The sequence below is a fragment of the Lineus longissimus genome, chromosome 3 (genome assembly GCF_910592395.1).
Source record: "Lineus longissimus chromosome 3, tnLinLong1.2, whole genome shotgun sequence".
Lineage (NCBI taxonomy): Eukaryota > Metazoa > Nemertea > Pilidiophora > Heteronemertea > Lineidae > Lineus > Lineus longissimus.
The window spans coordinates 24,010,940-24,036,937 of NC_088310.1; the positions used below are offsets into that span (position 1 = coordinate 24,010,940).

The following is a 25,998-nucleotide window of genomic DNA, read 5'->3' on the forward strand; positions in this document are numbered from 1 at the left end:
AAAGAAAGTTTGGGCATGTTACATAAAACCACTACCTGTCACATTTTATATTCGAATGCTTGGTTCAAGCATGCAGTGCAGGCAGAACATTCGTTCTGGCAGGGTTTACATGGTTCTTCCAAAAAGAACTGTCTTCAATTTTGACTTATTTCAACATTCTGAAGTAGCAAAATTATTTGTGTTCAGCATCAATTTTCTGAATGGTGGGTATAACCGTGACTGAATCTTGACATTATCTCGTTTTACAGGCAAAAGAGATTTTGGAAGAAAGCACAACTTTCCTTTGTTTTTTTTTGGGCGGGAAAATGCATTGCCTTATTATGACCCAATCTGCAGGTTTCAATACAGAGATCACTCGTAGATATCTCTGAGAACAATTTTTACAACTTCTGAACAGGTTGTTTGTTTGAGAGAGAGAGACTGAGAGATAAAGACAGTCAAATAGATGTTGCACTTTTTGTTCTGACATACTTTTCAAGGTCACAGAGGTCAAATGGCATAAATTAGCCATCATGGTGTTATGGCACGTTTCTTAACCGCAAAAGCGATGAACTTGAAACCTGGCACCAACAAATATTTTGGCAAAAGATAAAAAAGATCATCAAATTCTTATGTATTGGAGGTACATGTACATGTATTTTGCTAATGGAAAGATGGAAAATATTATATCAAGGATCTTTCGGTGTGACACTGACAGGTGACTGTGAAGTGTGTTAATTGGACAAAAGAAATAATGGAAAGATTCACCTTCATCCAGCATCGTTATTTTTTTATTTCTCAAACTTGGTGGTTGTGACAGTACATGGGACAAGAGGATATCTTCATAGTCTCAGACAGTTGGAAAATCAATGAATATTTTGGCCCAACTGGCATTCATTTGACTAAAACAGAGGTACTCCTTGCTAAAGAAATTGTTAAAGGAAAATAATCACTGAGTTGTCTCCGTGTTTTCAGTAACATTTTTATGGTCGCTACTCATAGATAAGATTTTTATCTGACCTCCTTTTCAAGGTCACAGAGGTCAAATGGGGTCAATTTACTGTTACTACTCTGGGTGTACATTGTAGATATGCTACTCAATACTTCAAGAAATGTAAAACAATACAAAAGAAAGAAAGAAGTGCACATACGTCTAGGGAAACCCTGAATGAAAATGAGAAACTTATTTCAGCCATTATTTTTAGGTGCTAATTTCATGACTTCTTGTAGAATTGCTGTTATTATGTATCTGTGCCAATTTATCTTTACAGATGCTTCAAACCCTCTCCGCAATTGCAACTGAAGAATCTTGTATGATTTGCAAGGGTATGTATACCATTAGGTTATGACATGCCCAATCGGTCAATAAAGTGCCAAGTTGTCAAATGGCTAAATATAGAGAAATTGTATGCGCATGCACAACATGACTCCACAACCTCTATAACATCCTGATTTGCGCAGGGTGTCCTGTATCTCTCTTACAACATGGTCCCCTCTGAAAAGCTATTCAAATTTATCACCACTGAATTGTGTTCAGTGAAAGCGTGGAAATTAAATGATTTTCCAATAAGCAGAATGGAGAGAGACCTTCCCTTTCAGAACCCCTTTTTTATCAGACTTTTGCTGTTTCTAAGAAGGGGAAAACAGCTTGCTCAAATTATTTATGGAATCTGGCCACCACAGAACTTTTTCATGGTGTCCATTTCTTGGCCAGAACAGAAGAATCTCATCAATCTTGTCATGAGTCAGGAGGCCATGTTGGAAGGTGTATGCAATCTGATTGGTTCCTCATGTGGATGTACCACGAACTAGCTCACATTTATTTCCATAAATACAAAGGAATAAGGTCAACCTCTGCCAAAGGAAGGCAAATCATGAAAAAATTGAGAGATATAATTCAACCACCATTTTTAGGAATTTAGTATAAGTAATGTCTAATGATTATACAGTACAGCATTGCTGTAAATTACGCATTTGTGCTGATTTGTCATTTCAGATGACACAACCTTGTCTGCAATTGCATTCGAAGATTCTCGTTTGATTTCCAAGAAGAAGGGTAGGTATATATACTTGTCTGACTTGTCAATAGAGGTGCCACTGTCAAATCTGTGTTATCGTTGGTAAAATAAACATGCAACTTGACCCCCACAGGGCCTCAAGGCTGTGAAAAAAATTACAGACTAATAATCTGCGAGATTTATGGAAAAAGAATGAAACAATTTATTTTGGCGTGAAGAATGCAAATTACGAAACACATCTAACTGTTATCCCCATTGCAACTTTATTATATATGCACTCTTCTAAGAGATAAAAGATATTAAAACTTTCAACTTATTCATTTTTGCATATTCAAAATAAAACATTTTTATCCCATGAAATGTTTATCAAATGCGGTAATATATTCGGTACATACATCATGTAGCCACTGCTAAATCATATTTTGGCCATGTAATTAAAAGAAAGTAAAATAAATTGACAGTGACACTTCTATCTGGAAATCGAGCGGTTATTCAAAAGTTGTATGTTGTGTTTGTGTGTGTGTGTGTGTGTGAGATGGGATTGAACAAGGGTGTGGGAGGTCTTGGGGAGGAGGGACTCTAGTTGCTGTAGTGAGTGCTGGAAGTGTGACTGATCAATGTTGTGATAGTTTTGTAGCTATTGTCATTATTCTAGTTGTTAGAGTAGTTATCGTAGTTATCTAACTAGTGTAGTTATTAGAGTAGTTATTGTAGTTATCTAGCTAGTATAGTTTTTATTCTTTTGGTTTCGTGTTTCCTGCTTATAATCTATTTTAACCTATTCAGCTTTCAGTTGTCCAGGCCAGGCCAGGTGACCAATGACGATGATAGATCGGGTTCGATTCAAGCTATACGCTTGGTGTATTTGGTTATCGTGACTGGCGACTGAGTCTAACTCACGTCAACAGCGCGGTGGCTGGGTCCCAGGCATGCTTGCCACTTTGTTCCACGGTCCTCATCTAAGTTTCGACGGTGATGACATGGACTTAGGTTCAGGGTATGTGTTCCCGTTGAGTCATTGTGGTTGATTGATGGGGGCAATAAATAGTTGCGTGTCGCTAGTCATTCAATTGGTCCCCTTGTTTTAGAGTGTTGGCGGGATAAGTCGTACGAATGTTAACAATAGTATGCAATAGCTGGCCAGCGATCCCCTACCTGATCTCGAGGGGGATGGAATGACTGGGTGATAGGCCTGTTGTTAACCTGCGGAATTTCGTCGGACGAAATGTCAGGCGTGTCCGTGTGGGTCTTGTGCTAAACCAGTTTAGTACTAACGACGAAGACATTGGGCTCTTTGAATAACAACAGTGTTCTTGACCTCCTTGTGCCTCACAAAGCTAATAATATACACCCCCTGAAATCGACAAGACGGCGATGAAGAAGGAGAGCCGGCCTCCAGCTTGAGAGCCGAGAAGACACTGGATGGACCCCAAGGATATGTTGCTGCCAATGTTGGAGCCATACAGGGTAAGCATCACTTAGTCTTCAGTTACGTCTGGATTAAAAGAAACATTACAAAGGTGTTAAAATAACTCCGAAAAAAGTGTCAATATGCGTATTGGGGTGCCACGCTCAATTCTGTTCATAGTTTTAAAACCGCTTCAACATATTTGGTTCCAGAATACAATTGAATGTGCTTTATTGAATTCGCATTAATTGATTCTCATTGAAATGTGTTGTGTGGGTGTTATTATGTATTAAAACATTCTGTTGGCAGAGGGCATGCACACTAGCTTGTTCCTGTCTTGATTATCTTCTAATTACAACAAAGGGTAGGGACATTAATCCGCGAAAGGCACGTTACTACAATACATGGCAAGAGTTGCACTTTTCAAATCGAATTGCATGCGCATTAGGCCAAGTGTGGTGCAGCCGTTTCGAAACTGGTGTAGCCAATTCGTATTTGGAGAGTGCTCTCTGGAAAACTGTTTTAAATCAGATTCAGTGTGAACGCTGCATGCAGTAGAAACACTCAGAAATAAGATAAACTCAACAACAAAAATATGATTCTTTTTAGGCAGCCCGATCCAACATTGTACAAGGGCCACAAGGTTAAGGGACACGAGGACAAGGGACACTTAGGATACGGGACACTTAGGATACGGGACACTTAGGATACGGGACACAAGGACAAGGGACACAAAAGATGATGTTGCAGTCTACAGGGTGAGCATCACTTAGTCCTGTTTGATATTAGATCTACTCATGAAACAAACTTCATAACTAAGGAGAGAGAAAAAATAATTTTTCATGTCTCCGAACCTGCACCCTGGTGGCCAAGTCATGAACTTTTATCCCCGAGTGAGACCACCTGACTGAGAGTGCTCAAGTAACAGCCGAGTGGGCAACATGACCTCGATGATCTTGATTAGTTGGACTAATCTATCATGAGTTACATTTTATGTATGGTTATTAGTAGTATCAAACATAAGCATGGATATAAAAATCCAAGGCAATTTGGTCTGACGAATAATACCTCTAGGGCATGGATTGAAGCAGTGAATCGAGCAAAGTTTTCTTAACTGAGATCAACTGATCTAGGGGTACATGCACCACCATTTAACCTAGCTGTGACCTTGAAAAGGGTGTGTTTTCAGTTTTGAACCTCTACAAGGATCAAATCAGATCAGACCAGACTTGAATTTGCTGTACTACATCATTTGGCGTTGTGGTTAACGTGTACCAAGTCTTAAGTTCATAGCTTTAGCGGTTAGCGGTTTGAGAGTAATAAATTCAGAATTCAGTATTAAAGTTATCCGGCCTGCTTTCCCAGAAAGAAAGAGAGAGGAATCCTGGCCAACAGTCACCACTCTGACCACAAAACTCTGGAGGTAGCTCTGTGGCGGAACTCACCAGGACAGACGGTCCAGCATGCATTTCAAAAATACTGAACACAGACAAAATTTAACTTCATCATAAGCTCTCATACAAGCATCATTCTCTCAAAGCAGTTTAAATATGTTGGGAAAACATATAAAGATAGATCAGATAAACTATTTGGTAATCGTTGCCACAAGAAAATGCCGTCAACCAAAGACATCTTCACTCCACTTGATCCAGAAAAAGGCCCGTGAGCATCTTTCCAGCCGTGCCACTTTATAAAATGAAACGGCCAGGGTCATTTTGCTCACCTGTCGACATGGAACAAAATGGACTCGGTCATGATGGGTGCTTATGACCTCATTGATGATTTTTTAACCTCAGCCCCTGGTGGCCACATTTTGAATCGAATTAGGACTGTAGTTGGTAGTTTTGGTCGGAATTGCCAAGAGGCATCTTATCCCCTTAGTAATGTGGTGGAAATACGCTGAATAAAAATGACTCTCACCACTTTGAACGTTGGTTTAGAGAGTAGGGCGAGTCTACACAACAGTACAGTGTCTGTGGTCGTGTCCTATTTCAAACAGTGGCCCATTTCTCAACCGCTAGGGCTATCAACTTGGAAAGTTCTGTGTACACATTGACCCCTTAGTCAGATGACCTCGGACACTGAATTTCAGTCTGATCTGATTCATGACTTGGCAACCAGACTGTCTGGGGTTGAGGGGAGGATGCCTAAACGAGTACTCCACAAAGAGAGGGGCCAATCAAAATGTTGCTCCAAGAATAGCTTGTCAACCAAGGTCGACTCCACTTGGCAAAGCACTAAAAAACAGAAAATTTAGAAAAAACCCTAAGCACTTTCATCAAAAACAGTGAAGCCAGAAAGTTTGGCAAAAACAAAACATGACACTGAAAGTGATGACCATCTCCCCAAATGAATAAAAAATATCTATTTTCTTTTGGCTTCAATCTGTGCAAAGATTACCCTGTATTAAATAAATTTTTCCCCTGTTTTCTAGGCTATGCAGATGACTGGAGATGATGGCTGTTGAGTTGACCCAATGACTTCCACCACGATCTACGATGCGTACTGAAGCAAGAACGACTCTCAAAGACCCAGAAAACAACAGATGCCAACACTTCGCCCCATGATGCCTTCATACCCATCCAATTTGGGGGAGACAGCCTAATTGACCTTCATGGCAGATGTTGTATGACGAAGAATTCAATGCAGATACAGTAAGATAAAGTGGTGTATTTAAAATTCTTTATCATGAAACGCCCTAAAACTGTTTCCCAGTAAAAAGGTATTTCCTTTGCTCTAAGCTGTGTTTAATGGCATTCTGAAGATTGCATCTGAAAAAAAGGCTGAGCTAATTTTCATTGCACTCCTGCCGTAAGGCACTACTGAACTAAAACATCTTGAAAAAGTGTGGTCAAAAATGTCTTTGGACAGACGAGCAGTCCATGCAGACACAATGAGTTCAGGACCTGAGCTAGGGTTGAAGTTACATTGCCCTGCACTGTAATTCTATCAAAATGGCTCAAGTCTTTAATCTTGGTAAACAATGGATTGACCTTGATATTTTGTTTTCCAGCCATGCTTGGATGAGGGTCTGAGGGTCGGTAGATTCAATGGATGGAATCGTTTCACTCAGGGATATCGGCGGTGGACACTTACATCGTGTGTCATACGAATAGACTTTAATGACAATCGAATTGATGCTCTAAGGGGACTCCGATGACTCTAAGGACATAGAGCCCTTCTCATTATGTAATGTGACGCCATATCCAGCAGCCACCATGGAGCCAGCTCATCTCTTACATATGGAAGGATGCCATCTCATACGGTAATAATATAAAAAAATCAATTTCTAATTTTTGTGTCATTGCTTTGGTGTAGGCTTTAGCCTTATTTAGGGATTGTGAACAATTGAAAACATGGTAAAAGAGAAAACTTCTTAGATTGATCAGACCTAATGATATTGAGAAGTTTGCAGCTTATGACCTCAAGGAGGAACAGATTTGTGTCTGTTGTTGATCTAAGCAGTGCTGAGAGTCCAGATGATATTTTTGGAAAGTTCACCACATTTGTAAAAATTACCAGAAACTTGAGAATTTTGAAGTACATGTAATTTGATCCCGCCTTAGAGGTTTACTCTTCAGTGTTGTACATAATCCCTTATGATCTTAAGAAATCTAGAAAAAACAATGCACCTTCACCGCAACATTTCTCATTGTCTGCAGACCGGTGAACCTGCCTCTGCCAGCAAGGAGAGGATAAGGAATCCTTCCGCTAACACGATAACGATAACACTATTTTTAAAGTTATCGTATCAAATAATGTATTTCATTTTCAAGTTTAGAAAACATACGCTATTTCACCGCCAACGTTAATTTTGGCACACCGTAGGGGAGTCTATACACAACACCGCAGTGTCCGTCATCGTCTGTATTCTGTTTCAAAAACAGTGGCACATTTCTTAACTGCTAGAGCTATGAACTTGAAACTTTGCACACAGGACACACCAGGTCAGGTGACCTCTGACAGTGAATTTCGGTCTAATTTGATTCTTGACTTGCCTACCAGGGGGCCAGAAGTGGAAACCTAAAAAGTGTGATATCTCTCTTATTACTGACTTGTTTTCGATGATATTTTGTGGTAGGTTGTCTTAGCAAGGATACATCACATATCATACGGGTTTTAGATTTGACCTAAATTTCAAGGTCACAGAGGTTTGAGTGTATATGGCATGTTTCTTAACGGCTAAAGTATGAACTTGAAATTTGGTACACATGACTCCCTCCGTCATATGACAGTTGATAATGATACCGAATTTCAGTCTGATTTGTTTCTGAACTTGGCCACCAGGGGGCCATAACTAAAAAAGGGAGAAAGTGCAATATCTCGCTTATTAGTGACTTGTTTTCGATGATAGATATTTTTATGGTAGGTTCTCCCAGCAAGGATTCATCACATATCCTACAAGTTTTTGATTTGACCTAATTTGCAAGGTCACAGAGGTCAATGGTGTAAATTGGCACTTTGAGTGTACCGCTGAAGCTATGAACTTGAAATTTGGTACACATGACTCCCTATCACATGTAACCTCTGACACCGAATTTTGATTCGATCTGTTTCTTGACTTGGCCACCAGGAGGCCAAAACTAAAAAAGGTAAAAAGTGCAATATCTCGCTTATTAGTGACTTGTTTTCGATGATTTTTTTATGGTAGGTACTACAAGCAAGGATACATCACATGTCTTACCGAATTCCTAACCACCAAATATCTATACGGTGAGCACAATGGCCCCTGGCCCTGGCCGTTTTTTTTTCCAATTGTAATTACGTCAAACACAACCATGAAAAATGGTAGCGTTATTATTAGCGAAACGATCTCTTATCCTCCCTAATGTAATTTCAAGGCCTGACACAACCTTTGTTTAATGTGGCTGTGTCACGGCTGCTGCCATATGCGGTCCTTCAGTGCATGCTTCGTAGACTGTGCAGGCCTTTCAACAATTGCATAGTTTTCACACCATTTGACGGTATAAGACTAAGAGGCCGCCACATGTCCCTCTAAGTAGATCTGAAAAAACTTAAAATGCGGGAAGGTAAAGGTTTCAAATCACTGTCCAGAAAGGGAACCACTTTGCTGGCCATAGAAATTACAATGAAAACTGTAATTGAAATTGGTACTCATCTGCAAGCTATAGCCATCATGGAGCATCCGTCATCTGTTGTCGTCGTTGTCCATCAGCAGGCCACGTTTCATAACTGCCAGGTCCATGAACCAGTCCATAAGGTTCGCACCAGGCAAGATCTCCTTCCAGACCAAATTGTTTCGATCTAATTCTTAGTTTGGCCACCAAGGGGCAAAATGTGAAAACACAAAAACCGCTCTGACTCTGAGAAATAGTCAGATGCTCTAGAAATTTCTATTGTGTGTGTATCTGAGGAAGAGACATAATGTATCGAAAGGTTTTTATATTTGATCTACTTTCAAGGTCACCGTGTCAAAGTTCGAAATTCCAATGTTTCGTCCTTTGGTAGGGCACATTTTGTAACTACTTGGCCTTTGAACATACTGTGGAGACGCTATTTAGCCGGTTGAAGGGCACCTGTACAAAAGGCCTTTATAACGTGCAACAGGCCTATGTCAGTATGTGAAACAGATGCACCAAAACAGGCTAAATAGTGTCTACACAGTATACAGTAACAAAAGGCAATCTCTCCTTCCAGACTGAACTTTGGTTCCATTGACAACGGGGAAGGGGGGGGGGGGTGTAAAAAACACAAAACCAGCTCCTCCTCCTTAACAGATGGTCAAATTCTAATAAAATTTTTCGTGTCTGTGTATCTGATGATGAAACATATTTTTTCAGTCTGGCTTTGATTTGATTGACCTCCTTGTCAAGGTCACCATGGTCAAAGTTCAGAGATGAACACTTTTGTCCATCAGCAGGGCGAGTTTCGTAACCACTGAGTGGGGCCTTTGACCTGAAACTATGCACAATAGGAAAGATCTCCTACCCCAGCAAATTTTTGGTCTGATATGGTTCTTTGGCTCACATGTCTGGCATTCAAACTTGAGGAAACCCCTCTCTAGCCATGAAAATCATTAATTGGCCTCTGATGGCAAACTTTGATTACCTCTACTTCTTGACGTCACATGTTCCTTCACTGTAGGAACCCAGGTGAGCACATGGACCATTTCCTGCAGTGTTTGAGATATTCATTTGTGAGGTTAAGGTTTGAATGGTAACAAAAAACAACAACTTTATTGACATGATTACAGTCACCTAAGGTATAGAATATTGCTCAAAAGTTCTTCCGTCAGGCCCAACACTACCGCGGCAGTCCATTGCTTCAATTCATCCTAATTGGATCTCCTCTCGTGCGGCTGGACGATTAGCCAATGGGCATTGCTGTAACGAAACTGTAAGGGCATTTTCTGTCACCGTCCACTGCGTCTGGAGTGTATCACACCAGGCCCTGGCTCCACTCATTGTTTTGAGGGCAGTTGGCTTGAAATGATTTATAATCTGCTCACTGATACTGATGTGTTCTCAGTAATGACAGTATAACTATAAGCAACCAGATTTTCTGAGATTGGCTCATTTGGTGATATTGGGGAAAGAAGAGCAGCTCATTGGTGATGTAACATGGAACATCTGAATGCCCCCCTCCCCCCTCTTACCAACTGCAATTAATTATAGGGCAACTCTCTGAGTAACCCATGCATTGGACTGAGACTGCATACAATTTCCCAATCATCAAATCTAGTCATAAGTTTTGCGTTAGCCTACATGTTACATTTAAAATATTGACCCGAGAAAGGCAATTTTTCACAGTGTGGTAACGAAATGGATGTCAATAAAGTTGGTGCTTTATCATTTCTGTACTAATCTTAACCTCACTATTGTGGAAACTAATGCATTCCAGTGCATTATATATTTTGCTGATGATGGTGTGCACCCACAAATATAATATTGTATTATGTTTCTTTTCAGGAGATGAGCCATCCTACAGAAGGGAGGAGGATGTTGCTGAGCCAGCGCATCTCTACCATGCTCCCGTCGCCGTCAAGGAGGTTGGATTTTTGTCACCGTAGGCCTTACCCTTTTATTGCAATATCTGATTGAAAGGTGATTTGATAAAAATCCTGATATTTTATTTTCCGATTGCTAGAGGGCAATTATTTGCCTTCTTTTGGGCAATGACAAACTCTTGCCATGGCTTAAAACCGTACACATTTAAAGACGAGTTTAAAAATGGGGGGAGGCCGGGTATAATAAGGTAACCATGGGAACCGTGGCATGTCACAAGCCCAGAAATTATTTTCAAGCAAGATTAATAAGAAAAATCAAAATGTGGAGGGGATGTTCTGGCTAACAGGACAGCCAACAGGGTAAGTTGGTACCCAAAGAAAACATTCGCAATAGCCTTGGGTACAGTGGGACCCTACCGGCTGCTTCAGATTTGTTTCAAGCAAAAAAGATCTTTCTGTTTAGAAAATCACCGAATTCATCAGATATTGTATTTGATTATGTCCATCACATGAGACATGGGGTTCACATGACATTCGCTTTGCTCTGACCCCAGGCAAAGCGAATGAACATGTGTGTCTTGATGGAACTGTAGGCCTTTTTACTGTTTCTTGATCTCCTCAGTACCACAAAATCCACCGGCATTTAAACACCACCTGGGCCAAGGCGCCAAAGATCCTTGGTATCATTGGCTGGCTCAGTTGCTCAGTGTCTTTACCTTCATACTTGAGACAACTGACCAACAGCACAAATCTAGTGAATTTTTATTTCCTCATCACTTTTTAATCAATACCCGTGAACAAAAAAATCACGGGATGCAAAACATCTTTTCACCAATTTAACTGATATTTACTAGATAAGCTTTGTCAATAAAACTATTGTTTTAAAATAGTCAATGTTAAAATATTAAGATATTAAACTATTAAAATAGAAATGTGTCAATAAAACTATTGTTTTATTGAAACTTATCAGAATAAGACTGGTTCTTGATCCTAGCTATAGCGGTCTCACAGGAAAGAATCCAAGTCTTTTTCTTTGTTTCGATTCAAGAAGGCTTTCATTGCAAGAGCATAATTATCATGTTCTGCAGGTTATGAAAGATATCATTTTGCCCCATCAAGAACATTTTTATTGGACTTGGTACTGAATGATTTGAGAAAAGTGTAACGTCATATATTTGTAAGACGTTTTATGTTGTCATGTATGTAATTATATTTGTAATGCATGTAAATCTTGTGAGTAAAATAAAAGAGATCTAAGACTCAACTAGCAAAAAAACTGGCAGACCAACATCCAGTCTTGCCAGGTCAAGCAACCTCTTTTGTCATGCAAATACATGTCACCTCTGCTCCTTTTGTCATGCTAATTGGCAGCCTCTGTCCATTTCCTGGCCATGAGAAATGTGGTTCTTTTGTTATTCAAATTGGGCCCTTAACCTGTTTAGTCATGGATTAATGAGAGCAGTGACCCAACCTATTGTTCGCTGAATATGGCTCAACTTAAGTCATACACAATAGGTTTTGATACATTTGCAATAGCTAAAACTTGTACAGAATGTATACGAACATGATGAATGCATGCAGAGGTTGGAATTGTTGAGTCATCTAGTGTAAGAACTCTATGTTTTGGACATTTTAAAGGAGGAGAACATGTGTGGTAGTACAATTATCTCCATGTCTCGTCCTTTAATGGGCATTGGAGTGGTACAGTGACTGTATTCGATGTAATGTACATGTATGAAGTCATTATGGTCGTAAGCGCTGTGCCTGTCACCTGTGTGATGGAGTTGACGACTCCCTCCGATTGCGTAGGTTTTCTCCCGTTGAAACGGTTTTCCTCCTACACTGACTTTCCAAGTTGCCATGCGAGGATAATTCTTGGAATATGGGACAATAAATAATTTTCAAAAGAAAACGATTTAAATTTGTTTGTCTTCTTTACTAGCCTGGTGGTGCTCCGACACTTCAACTAGTATTGTTTTAAATATTGTCATGTATTTTAACCAACAAACTGGTGCCCCAATGATGAGATGTTCAGCATGTGATACTGTGAATGGGTTATCACTTGTATGAATCCAAATCTATCAGATGACCACAATCGTTGTATGGTTTACATTGAAATCACATTGAATGGTTTACGATCATTAATATGAATCCATATTTCTCAGATCACTAATCACTTTCACATTGAATGGTTTTTCACCAGTATGACTATGAATTCATATTGTCGAGTTCAGAATTGGCGACAATCATTTGAGTTCACATTGAATGGTTTATCTCGTCAAGATGCTACAGGTCCTGAGAAGCGAACAATCAAAGACATTTGTGAAAGACTCTATGATTTGAGGGACTATCTTTCACTTTACACCACCCATGCACTATGTACACAATGTGTAGCTGGTCATCAGTGGCAGGATCTAGGGGTCATTGCGCACAGGATGCTACGAACAGATGTCTGTGCGGATGGGGGATCATCTCATACAGCATACTTGATTACATAGTAAACAGTATTATGTTTTTAAAAATACTTTTTCTTTATTTCTTACCACCATCTGTCATACATGTATATTTTGAATAAATCTTATTTATCTTTGTGATGAACCCTATCTAATAGATGCTGGAGCATCCGTAAGGCAGTTCCCTTGATAATTTCTTTGCGCCAACCATACATCTTAATCATGTATATTTTTAATAACTCTTATTAATCTTTGTCTTGAACCCTATTTAATAGATGCTGGAGCATCCGTAAGACTTCAACTTGACAATTTCTGTTTATTTCTTCGCGCCAACCATCTAATATATCCTCTATCATCCATATTTGTAATAAATCTTATTTATCTTTGTGATGAACCCTATCTAAATAGATGCTGGAACATCCATAAGACTTCACCTTGACAATTTCTTTGCGCCAACCATCTAATAGATCCTCTATCATCCATACGATACATGTTATTCTGTATTTTCTTATTTATCTTTGTCTTTGAACCCCATCTAATAGATGCTGGAGCATCTGTAAGACTTCACCTTATGAAAACATAACATATGGATGATAAAGTATCTATTAGATGGTTTGGCACAAAGAAATAAAGAAATACTGAGGGACTCGGCATTACGGACATTTTAGCATCTAATACTCAGATACTGTTTGCATCAGAAATATAAAAGAATTATAATGAAAAACACAACAAATGGATGATAGAGAATGGTTTGGCACAAAGATATAAAGAAATACTGAGGATTTGCATTATGGACGTTTTAGCACCTAATAGATATGCTTCTCCGGCCCTATCAAGTTACGACACGTTTGTTTATGGCACACGCCTCATGTTTAAACCGGGCCGTTCAAAACTCCCCATTTTTATAAGCGTTTCGTGATGTTTCCTTTAAAAATTTTCGCGACGGAATCCTGTCACCTATCGACCAATTAAGAAACCAAGGGAATTCCATGAAATATTAAGCCAATCAGAAACCAGCATTGCTAATGGGTGAAGGTGAAGGCTGAATAGGGATAGCACCAGAAAAGCAAATTTTTGCCAGAAGCTGCAGAAAAATCTCGTATTTCCACCGATGTTGATCGTCGAAAGTGACGAAATAAGTGTTATTAGATAGATTTTATTCTAGAGTATATCATGCTGCATTGATCTTGCACTGATAAGCAAGAATGCATCGACAATACGGGCAAAGACCCACACCCCAACCCACTGCCACTGGGCCAGCTTTTGGTGTTGCTGGTGGTGGTGGGGTTGGCCCACCCCCAGCTGAACCCTCACCCCAGCGAAGTCCAATGCGTGATCATGGACAAAATATGAACATGGTGAATGGCCATGTTCAGGGACAAGTACCGTTTGGTGGAAGCAGTGTCAGTGGTGCAGCGCAGTTCCAGCCGGAATTCAGTGGACGGATGCGAACGATGCAAGATTTGGGCCCCGGCAGTGATCGTCGTGGAGGTGGCAGTGATGGTAGTGTGCACTCACCACACTCACCAGGAATGCGGATACAAGGTAGTCTCCCTCGGGAAAGAGAACACAGGGAAATGCATAGGAATCAGGACCCAAACTTTCATTCAGATTTATCTGAACGGCACAACTACCGTCCTGGACCAGACGGAGATTTCTCTTCAATGAAACGTCAAAATCCGGCAAGACCAAACCAAAGCGGCATGGAACCCCTGGTGCCACCAACATTGGGGTTATCTGGTTCAGTTGAAGCTCCACCTGTTGGGAATGATTTTGAAGGTGTAAGACTTGACTGTTTGCGCCGTCGTATGTTATACGAAGACCCAGAGTTTCCAGCAGCTGATAAATCTATCTACTTCAGCCGCCATCCACCAAACAGATTTGAATGGTTGAGACCAGGTGTAAGTATCATTTGGTAAATGGTGCAGTGCTGTCTGTAGTTTTGTAGTATGCCTATATCATGCACTTGAATAATTTGGAAGGATGAGGAATGCCCTTTACCAATGCCTATTTTACAATCCCATGGAATTTTGAAATACATGTAGATTGTTAAGAAAGTCAAGCAGGAAGTTTATTGCAATGCATACCTATTGAATGATAAAGCTATGTCGTAACACCTGTCATGCCTTAGGGATCTGGTAAGCTTAGTTGCACGTGTTAACACCTATGAGAATCTTATGGAAAGAGTTTTACTGCATGGTGTAGTCATTGAGTAATACAGCTATCTGTGAATGTCATCTAGCAAAAATATTTTTGTTCGATGAAATTTTTTGTTTTTAACATGTCTATGTACAATATAATATAAGAATTCCACCCCACGTCTGAATATTAGATCAATAAAATGTTCACATGTTTCAGGAAATACTACGGCACTACCGAGGACTGAAACCTGAGTTATTTGTCGGAGGTGCTAGCAGATTTGATTTGAAGCAAGGAAAATTGGGTAATTAATATTTCAAATCAAGTTCAAATCATGTCTTGGCTCTTTGACTGCAAGTGAAGAATGATTAGGAATTTACAGTGTTTGAATCATTTGCAAGTGCGTCTTCAATCAAAATCCCAACTTGTCTAGGTTGTGACGTATTCAGATACAGCTGTCCATTAAAACTGATTGTGATATTGTCTCCAGCATCTACCCAAAATAATGCAATTTTTTGGCTAATTTTGTAATCCTTTTGTTTTAGGTGACTGCTGGGTGATTGCGGCCCTTGCCAGTATTTCAGAGAACATGGAACTGGTCTATAACCTGATTCCCCGCGGACAGAGCTTCCACCCAGACTGGTACGCCGGGATGTTCCGGTTTCAGTTCTGGCAGGCAGGCACGTGGCAGGAGGTTGTCATCGATGATCGTCTCCCAGCGATTAACGGACAACTTGCGTTTGTTCACTCAAACTCTCCCAATGAATTCTGGGGTGCCCTTATTGAGAAAGCTTATGCAAAGTATGTATTGTTTGTTAAGGGAGTTCTTGCCAATAAAAAACTGAATTATTCCCGTATTATATATACATGTATATGTACATGTGATGTGCTGTTTGTGAAGCACCCATACATAAATAATAGTCATGCTGGAGCAATTCTTTTCATTTGCCAGATCTTCACTCTTTGCAAAGGTGTTAGGCAAGGGAAATCTGAGCCTGGTGTGATAATTCTCAAGTATCACTGAAAAGAAATGCAATACAGTGATTGTACATCAGCTACACTTGATTTATTCCTGTGTATTACTTGGCGATAATGAGTGTTTGATGCGTCTAACTTAGTTTTCCCCTTCCTTGCAGACTCTTTGGTTCCTATGAGGCTATCAAGGGTGGCCAGATTGCCGATGCTTTGACAGATTTTACTGGTGGACTCACAGAATCCTACCTACTCACCCGTCCCAACACCATCCCAAGAAATATTGTCAATATCATGTTCAAGGCACTGGAGAGACAGTCTGTGATTGGAGCAGGCATTAATGTGAGTTCTTGAACGCTTTACATGTATTTATTGTGCATCAGAACTTTTCATGCACACATTGAGAAGCTCGCTAGTTAAAAGATTGTGTGCTCACATGGATGAGACTAGGGACGCAACACATTAAGAAGCAAGATGGCTGATGGCCACTAGGTGATTATTCAAGATTGAAGTGTACTGAGCTTGGTTGATGTGCAGTAGAGAGCTCCTCCACATGAGGGACAGGTGAATTAAACAAACCATTGCCTAGTCTACCCGCCTTAAAGGAAAAATATGTTACGAAGTGGTTAGTGGGTCAAAACAAGGAGCCAGTTAAAGTGGTTTTTAGGTTATTTTGCTTTTAAAAACCCTGCATTTTATTCATGTGTATACCATATTCAGATATTCATATAGTCCTAATACCCTTTCCTTTGTACCATGTAGCAGGCTACTGGTGATCGTAGTGGTGGAGAGACGATTCTTCCCAACGGACTGGCTGGGGGCCATGCATATAGCATCACAGATATGAGAGAGGTGAGTCCCGTTGATAAGTGTTGTTAAAATTATTATCATCTCATTGAAGGGGACTTTGGAAGGCCTTTTAAAGTAAAGCTCTATGAATGGCAATACTTTTCTTTGACTAACATTGACTCTGAAGTATGGAATTTGCCATTTTGAGCTTCAAATGAAAAAAAGCAACAAAAAGATTAGAATGGTTGAGGGTCGGCAATGTGACCCACATGTGATAAAATCTATGTATAAAACTTTTGATATGACAAGCATATGTTCAATTTGCCAATAAAAATCTGTGGTTCTGATGAGTAGTACATGTACTCTATGTAAATATGGTTTGGTGATGGTATCTATCATAACCTGGCCCTTTACACCAGCTTGGCCTAACTAAACGGAAGCAGTAACGTCACATCTGTTTCTCAAATTGAATGGCAATACCTACCTGTGTTGATTGTAAAGATTCTTGAGCTTTTCGTGGAGTTTTATTCAAAATTGGTTTTTGCATTAACTTGCACGATATCACCACCTTTAAAATTGCTTTATGCCATTTTCTAGATCAGAATCCCAAGGCACATCCTTCCAAAAACATACCAAGGCAAAGAGGTATATCATAGTTATAATCATCTTTCCATTGAGGACTGACAGGGTAAAAAATTGGGGTTTCAAAATTTCGTGAGACAGTTCATCATATCTTTGTACCTGGGGTGGGGCAAAAGAGCAGATTTTTAACCTTTTAAAAAGAGTATTGAATTTTGGTCAAAATCAGTTTTTGTTTTAAGAGACAAATGTTTGGAGTGTACATATTATGTATCTGTCAATCCTCTGAGGGTTCTGATAGGAGTGGATGTATCTCAGACGTTACATTGCCTTGGTTTACTAACCGGATAGTGAGAGAAGATAGGCTAACATTTCAGTCATTGCCTTGTTTTAGTCATAGGCTTCTAAACTCTAGCACTAACACAACTTATGTATTCATTTCAATCTCAGGTGATCATAACCAGCTGTTTGTCTGTGCCTTGTATATTAAGCCAGCATTTACTGTTTGTTCAAAGTATAGGCACACTGGAATCTCTGTTAGTGGGCACCTGTCTATTAAGGACACAAGTTTCGGTCCCAAAGCTGTCATTTCTTTTGCTGCTTGGTTGATGTACAATGTACTGTAGATGTACATGTATGGATACAATTCAGCAATTCAAGCCTTGTCCAGTAACATTGCATCACTGTAACACTATTAAAAATTGTGTCATTTGATACATACCTTTTCAATTGACCATTGCATTACTTGGAGTAGATAATTTATTCAAGGTAATTCTGTGGCCTAGCTGAATCTACATGTACATACGTTTATGTCTGAATCAGAGCTCGCTATTGTTTCTGATTACAGTTTACATGGCACTGCCTTTATTAGTAAAACTATTAGGATGCTTGTGCATGATAGTTACATTCTAGTTACAGTGTCGATCAAACAGTAATGACAACATTGATGTCTGCTGCAAATCTGTTTCATATAATGAACAGCTTATCAGTAAAGGAAAAAATTTTCATCGAAGTAAATGCAATCATTACTAGTTCCATCAATACTGGAAATTCATTAGCCAAAAAAAGGGAGACTGCATAGTATTCATTGTTTGATGGGTCCAATCACGCACGATAAACTACATGTTTGTATGATTGTCCATTTTATGTCATCAGACTGTGAAAAATCTGGCTGGCATGCATTGTTCAGTTCATGGCTCATTTGGTCAATTTGTGGACATTATGTTAGTACAAAAGGTTATCCTATTTTTATAACATGACCAGCACCTGTGACCCTGCTACACTTAACCTGGTTGGCAAGTATCAAACTGGGTTAAAACCCCTACAGTGTTTACTTTAGATCAAGTGTGATACCAGTTGTGGTATGTTAACAAATATTTTAAAGGCTGAAGCATTATAATGTAAAATAAAGTACCTAAGTTATCAGATTCTGCATCTCCTGTCTGTCATGTGCCAATTATACTTTTTCTGTAGTCCATTTGTAGATACTTTGTTAACATCAATTGGGGCCGAAAATTTAGACTCATAGAGATTTGTTTTTAGTATGATCTTTACTTTGCAACCACAGCCCGAAATGATGATGACAAATGATTTATGAATGAACTGTAGTCCTTCTAGTGAAAATTTGATTATGTTTCTGTCCTGTGTCAAGTGATGATAATATGTCTTGTTTTCACCTGCTTGTAAACTCTTGGCATGTCTCTCTGTCATGACATAGATTATGGAATTCCTCTCATTCCCATCATGGGCATGCCTTCCTTATTATTAGTAGAATGTAGGAAGTAAGATTTTTTCTCAAGTGTCATGTCCGGTCTTACAATTGTAAGATTTGTTTGCATGATCATCAGACGTGGGGGGAACAGCATTGAAATTTTTAAATGGGTACATTTCATAGTCAAAGTAATATCTTAGTAGTGTTTTTGAGGAGGGGCTGCGCCCTGAAGGAAAGACTGATAGTCTGGTCCAACACATCCAAGTACATTGAGACTCTCTGTCTATAGATTAAAGGGAGTAGGCAGGGGTCGGGTAGGTCAAATTAAGTTACACAAAGTCACCAATAGCGTCTCCGCCATCTCTCAATACGTCCATACATAATTTCAAAAGTTTTATTTCAAGTTTTCAATGCCTCATTCTACTCACTAGATCCGCCTGATATCGGACCGTGGAGAAGTCCCAATTACTCTAGTTCGTATCAGGAACCCCTGGGGCAGCAGAATTGAGTGGAATGGCCCGTGGAGTGACCGGTCACCAGAATGGAATAGTATTCCAGAAGATCAGAGGCGAGCCATGGGCCTGGTGTTCAGGGATGATGGGGAATTCTGGTAAGCTTTTGATCAGAGCTCTGACTTCTTATACTGATGAGCTGTTGAAGATTCTTTAAGAAGATCTTGAAAGTTGAGTTAAAGTTTTGGTCGGGATCTCTTGAAATCAGATGAAATTTATGTTGATGGGAGCAGTGTGGTCTTGATATACATGTACATCTGCTTGTGGCTGATGATATCAGATAGGGCGAAGAAAGATGGGGTTCAGAGATTCTGCTCAATATTGAGGTGGAATTTCAGTCCGTGCATTCTTAATTCTTAATCTTATTTCAAATTCAGGATGGATTTTCGAGACTTCCTTGATAACTTCCACAGCCTTGATATCTGCAACATGCCACCTGAGTCGAATGTCATGGCCTCGCGGCAGTGGACATCCAAAATCTACCACAGCAAGTGGGTGAAGGGCGTCACAGCAGGAGGAAGACCAAGCGCAAAGGGTATGTGTCCTTTGATATCAGATTCACATGCATCCATGAAGTGGCTCTGCATTAGTCCTTTCTTCTTTGAGCGAACTGTAATGAACTGTCACTAGCCAGGAGGAGTTATTGCAAACTGCTCATGTTTTTCACTTAAAAAAACCAATGTGGATGATCCTTTCAATCTTTCAGAAACCCACTGGATGAACCCACAGTTCAAGGTGATTCTAAAGGACAGTGATGATGATGAGGACAACAGTTGCAGCTTCCTGGTTGAGCTGATGCAAATCGATAAACGCCGCATGAAAAATAAGAATGCCAAAAATGTGGATATCGGTTTCGTGATATACAAGGTACATTTTGTATAGTTTGTTTGCTTAACCTTTGCCGAGTATGAAATTTGGAGGCAATGTGGCTATATTGGAGGGCAGCACAGGCATTCCTTCCACTAGTATCAAGCCCGTTTGAAGACTACCATGGCTATTCAAATGAAAATATTTGATGTCAAGTGTGGCATTCTCCATAAAGCGGCTGTTAGTCACACTGTGTTTACATGTACATTGCCAAATCCTTTCATTCCAGTGCGTAAAAGATTTCCCTGTACCACTCCCCCGGAAGTACTTCGACTACTTTGGTTACGTCGAACGATGTGACTACTATTCCAACTCGAGGCAGAATGTCAAGCGTTTCCTGATGGAACCAGGGGAGTACGTGGTCATCCCCTCTACGTTTGAGCCAAACCAAGAAACATCCTTTATGCTTAGGTTCTTCTTTGAGAAGGAAAATCAAACCGAGTAAGTTGAATTTTAACATGGAAACACCATGTTTGTCCTTTGTGGGCTGAGTGAGGAGGCGTTGGCTTAACCTTGTATCCTCTTTGGTCTTGTTGATTTAGACTGGATCAGTTCCAAACAGTCACTTACTGTAGACTGGTTAACATGGTCTACACAGTCTACAGAAAGCAGTGGACTTACTGTTACATTGTACATCTGTATGAGCGTAAGACCTTAAAAAAAGTTCACTTGCAAAGATCTCTTGGGTTTTTCCCTATCGGCAACTTTGGAACTAGGCTACTGATGTTTTCATATTGAAAGAAACATGTGTTTCTGTTTGTTTCCCTCCTGCAGGCCGATTGATGAGAATGTTGATGTTGACATACCAGACCCCGTCACAGACAAGGATCCAGATATCAAGAACAAAGAAGCAGAATTCAAGCGATTCTTCTATGATGTTTCTGGAGAGGTAATTCTACGCTTTTGAATATTTTTCATCATTGTACGTTTTCTTTGAGAGAGCCTACACTCCATTTTTTAAAAAAGAGGCAAGTTCTGATAGAGTAAGTGTGGCAATCATTCAAGAGCTGAAAGGTCCTTTTGGTCCATTACTGAGACTAGAGCTGCACGTTACACATGAAATGTCAGTTCATCTTCCACTATTGACTTTGTTACTTTGTTCCCCAATGTTCCCCAGCAGTCTTCCATGTCACAAGTCACATCTACATGCATTTTCACACTTCAACACTGTACATGCTAGTGCTTTCTCTCTGTTTCCATTACATTTTGATATTTTTTATTCCAGGATATGGAAATCAGCGCATTTGAGTTTCACCAAGTGTTGAACAATGCTCTCCACTCTGAACCCAACCACCGAGAAATCAGCCTGGGATCATGTAAAGCTATGGTTGCCTTGATGGATGTATCCTTTTCAATTTTGCATAGTTTGAAAATAATGTTCATGTTCATGTATACATGTACACATAATATTGACCTACATCGATGACTGGATTAGTGGTAGGCCTATCTGTTTCTTAATTTCATCACTTTGTATATTGAATTTGAACTAGAAGCACAGACTCTAGCAGACATCTTTGCAAGTAGGACATCTCTCTACTTAGAGCAGCATTTGTCAGTCCTCAGAGTGTCCTTCATAGAGCTGTCATACTAGGCAAGGTTGTTCAATCTCCAGTTTGTTGTCTTGATAGTCTCCAGAACAACTATGAAAGCATTTCCTTGACCACTTCTCAGGTGGACTACTCTGGTCGCCTTGGCTACAATGAGTTCATCTACCTTTGGAATGTCATTAAGACGTGGAAGCAGACGTTCCTGAAGAGTGACAGAGACAACTCTGGTTTCATTGACACGATCGAGCTGAGGAATGCAGTGGCATCTCTCGGTAAATCCAAATTTCATCATCATCTTCTCGGCAGGAACGTTGGGCTTTGCTAGAGATATTCATACATAGCTCTAGTTGCAGTTATCAGCATTAGGAGGAGCTTGTGTCTGATGTGGGGAACTCTAGCTCATGTTGTAGCGTGCAGGTGACATTGGGTGATATGAATAAAGACTAGCAAATGCTTTTATCTAAAACTCTATGTACATTTACACTGTGCCTTTCTGTAGAAAACTGAAGTAAAAGCAATTGCTAGACTTTATTCATATCACCCATTATCTCTAGTCACTTGAGCAATCTGGATAATACCTGAGATATCACAGAACCTGTTGGTCCAGATTAAGTTGTCATTGACCAAATTTTTCCATAGTTTCCGACAAGCAAGTTGAGCCAAAGAATATGTTTGATATTTTTTCCCATAGTGTCCAAGAAGTTAAGTCAAAGAATATGTTTAACATATTTTGTGTTACTATTGTTAATTCAGGTTATAAGGTCAGTGTAAAGGTTCTGGGCAGTATGATCTTCAAGTTTGCCGACGAGACTGATCGCATCTCCCTCGACAGCTTCATCATGTGTATGGCACGGCTCATGCAGCTAAGCAGTAAGTTCACATATACTATAGACACTTCAATAAATCGCAGAAAATCTGCGCCCTTAATCAATGTCCTTAATCTGAGTCCTTAATCAATGTGAATAGCAAGGGTGTCCTTGTTTTACTTTCTGTTTTAAGAATTTAACATCAATAGATCAATAGATGTTGGCTTGCCTTTCGTACTGATGTGGAAGTCGGCCTAGGTGCTTAATGTTCATCTTTGGTATTTCAGATATCTATCACAATCAAAAGAAGAAAGCAGAGGGTGTTTTCTCACTGGAGGAGGTATGTATTTCCAGTCTTGTACTGTCTTTGTGCATTGGTCAATGCAAATCCTGACGGGGGGGGGAGGTTACGTGGTAGGTTTGGTTTGATCTCAGTGGAACCTACCATTAGTGGCCACCTCTTCATTCTTTGAATTGAATAAAAATTTGATTTATTCTAAATACTCGGATTACTATTTTGCTAAATCATGTGCTTATCTGATTCTTTCCTGTTCTAGTTTCTTCACAATGGAATGCTTGTTTAAACACTACTAGGACGGTCTTCCCCAGTGTTTCACCACCAGAAGGCTTGAACCATAAGGCAGCAGTCTCTGGCATCTGATCACGGACAAACATCCTAGATGCAGGGACACTTTAGATGTGCAACAAATGTGTCAACAAAAGTTAATGAGAATTCAGTTGATTCAATTGATTTGTTGGTAATCTTTTACCATTTTATAAAAGAAGACACAGGTGATGAATAAAATTAGTATTAGACATTTGTAAAGATTTTGATCCGAATAATTATGTGACACTCAAGCCGCTAGTATCTGTATTTTGTATATTTGTAAAGATCGAAACTCATCAGTACTTGTAGGCTTAAATTAGTAAATTAGGTTCAAACTTTACTGGAGTAGTTATCAGGTAGTGACCATTGGTTACGTCACACGGAAATGATCACAGATGAAATATCAATACATTAACTATGATTGGCGCAAAAACTTCCTTATGTCTCTATATGGGAGTGGTCTTGTAACACATTGTGTACATTTGAGCATTGTAGTTCCCTGGTAGCCTGCCTGGGGATGGAATAAAAGCCAAAGTGCATACAAAGCCGATGGTCACCACCTGAGTAGTAACATGTATTCAAGCTTCTGTTTTACAGCTAACGGTTTTCCTACTTAATTTATTCATAGGCTTAACTCATTTGGCTTACTTGCCTCTAAGTTGGTTCTCAAAATACTTCATGTTTAAGGTGATTGTGGGCTGGGACAGTATTTTTGATTCAGTTATCAGTATTTTTTGGCATAGCAAGGTCTTAATACATGTATTGAAAGTGTATGTTCCTCAGTAATGCTCTTTCAGCCAAATCTCTTTGCCTAATTTTGAACTCTGAATTTTGAAAGTAGATACAAAGTAACGGTATTAAATGGATTCCAGTTTCGAAGTCAATAATTTTTCTTTTTTTTAGGTACCAGTACTGAAAACTGTGTTAAAAGCCATGCAAGTTTCAATGTGACTGCATCCGAATTAAAATTGAAAATTCCCAAAATATTTTGTAAAATCGAAAAATAATTTTTCAGTCTTTCAACATCTTCTGCGCATTCTCAGCAATGTATTGGGGTGATGGTTCTAAATGTCAACTTTGATATTCTTATAATAATCTTTATAAGGTTTTTGTTATGCTATTCTTTATACAATTTTATCAAAATGCAATTTTATATGTTCCTGTAAAAATTCTATTATCGCATATAAAGAGCAGTGTATTAAGTATGTGTTAGTCATTAATTACTGAAAGCATCACAATTTTTACCACCTGCAACAACATAAATTTTCATAAGGGATTCACATTGGCACCTTTTTTAGTTTGAAGGTCATAAGGATGTCAGTTTTCAGGGACCATCCTTCCAAAAATTTGGTTCTGGTTAATGTGGAGAGTAGTTGCCAGATGGTGCTAGAAAGCCTCATATCAAGAAAATAAATATACAAGTCTGAACGTCACCAGAGAGTACAAAGCTTGCACTTCTGTTACTTACATGTACTTTAGCAAATGAAATACTCCAATGACTCGGTGAAAATGTTAAATAATAAAATCGCACACTTTGGATTAAAATGATGTTGTTAAATTAAGTTAAAACCTGCCAGGCTGCAATGTGATTCACAATAATTGTTAAGGAAGATGTTTGATGTTAACTAATGGCAATATTTTTTGATAACTTGTGAGGTTTAAACCATGGGAAATATTCCTTGATTTGGCTGTAATCTTGATGTTGACAGTAAACATGATAATATCATTTTGGATTGCTTGGGTGATTGCGCTTGTATGTATGTTTTATTGACGTTTCTGTACCATCCACGTTCTAAAACTACTTAAATAGGGTAAGTTACCTAGTAGTCCAAAGAGTTCATGTTATAGTTGATTTTATGATATGTATATGTAGTTATAAACTATTGTCTTTGTTCTGTATTGCCTATGTAGCTTTCTGTATATTTGTGTATGTATGTCCACATCTTTATTAAAGGACGTGGAGAGCTATTAAAGGAGCAGTTGTAATGTGTCTTCAAAGGAGACCCTGCTATACCGACAGGAAGAACATGCCAATGGCCATCTTCTTTGTTGCATAGGGTGGACAAGTGCACATTTTAGTGCCACCTGGGTATAGCTGTTTGAAAGACATGTCTGATCCACATTGTGTAATTCCCTGCACAGCAAAAGAATATGATCAATTGTTCCCGCACTTACATGTAGTCCCATTTGATCACTACTTCATATTCTTCTTCCATGGATTCATTCCTAGGCTTCTTGAATAAAAACTAAATATATTCGTTTATAAATTTTATATCTGAGGTGTATGTTTGTTTATCTTTGTACTAAAGCTGTTTATACATGTTCCATTATCAAGAAGCGTATTATGTCATAAAGCACCTTGGTGCTTAGAATATGATCCATTCCAAAAGAAAGTCAATAAACCTGTTAATTAGAAAAACGTTTAATGTCATTTCTCCTTGCGACTTATCTGATATACATGAACCATGGACCTAGCCATGATTTCCTGGTAGAGCTTCTGTCTTCCCTTTAATCTACATGAAGACAACTCGACTCAAGAAGTCTGCTTAACATAGTTTATGTACCTCAGGACAACACCATAACTCGTCTGCCTTTGGTGGAGCTTCTGTCTTCTGGCAGAGTTGAAGACAGGCTCAACCTGACC

At 39.3% G+C, this 25,998-nt stretch overlaps 1 protein-coding gene and 1 long non-coding RNA gene across 5 annotated transcripts; both read left to right on the top strand.

Annotated features, from left to right (window-relative positions):
* Positions 1-990: 990 nt before the first annotated feature.
* On the top strand, positions 991-12,279 carry LOC135484298 (uncharacterized). Its single transcript, XR_010446443.1, has 7 exons — positions 991-1,305; positions 1,976-2,035; positions 2,784-3,464; positions 4,015-4,163; positions 5,840-6,059; positions 6,419-6,670; positions 10,335-12,279. It is a non-coding gene; the product is annotated as an uncharacterized LOC135484298 (long non-coding RNA).
* A 1,587-nt stretch (positions 12,280-13,866) lies between these two features.
* On the top strand, positions 13,867-25,767 carry LOC135484299 (calpain-9-like). Of its 4 annotated transcripts, none has more exons than XM_064765639.1 (16): positions 13,867-14,726; positions 15,184-15,268; positions 15,510-15,765; positions 16,101-16,278; positions 16,699-16,788; positions 17,323-17,370; positions 19,447-19,625; positions 19,905-20,062; positions 20,234-20,394; positions 20,624-20,835; positions 21,169-21,283; positions 21,620-21,736; positions 22,066-22,213; positions 22,695-22,811; positions 23,035-23,087; positions 23,305-25,767. In XM_064765639.1, exons 1-16 carry the CDS (start codon positions 14,031-14,033, stop codon positions 23,329-23,331), a joined length of 2,640 nt encoding a protein of 879 aa, XP_064621709.1. In that variant the 5' UTR covers positions 13,867-14,030; the 3' UTR covers positions 23,332-25,767. The 4 variants fall into 4 exon arrangements, with proteins under 4 accessions (XP_064621709.1, XP_064621710.1, XP_064621711.1 ...); XM_064765640.1 differs by having other exon boundaries at positions 16,702-16,788; XM_064765641.1 differs by lacking the exon at positions 17,323-17,370.
* The last annotated feature ends 231 nt before the right edge of the window (positions 25,768-25,998 follow it).

Excerpts from the sequence above, each read along its gene's own strand:
- LOC135484299 (XM_064765639.1), top strand. The coding sequence starts at position 14,031 with ATGCATCGACAATACGGGCAAAGACCCACACCCCAACCCACTGCCACT. Across the intron at positions 20,395-20,623 it reads TCGGTTTCGTGATATACAAG|TGCGTAAAAGATTTCCCTGT; the intron begins GTACATTTTGTA and ends CTTTCATTCCAG. Across the intron at positions 22,214-22,694 it reads GAATGCAGTGGCATCTCTCG|GTTATAAGGTCAGTGTAAAG; the intron begins GTAAATCCAAAT and ends TTGTTAATTCAG.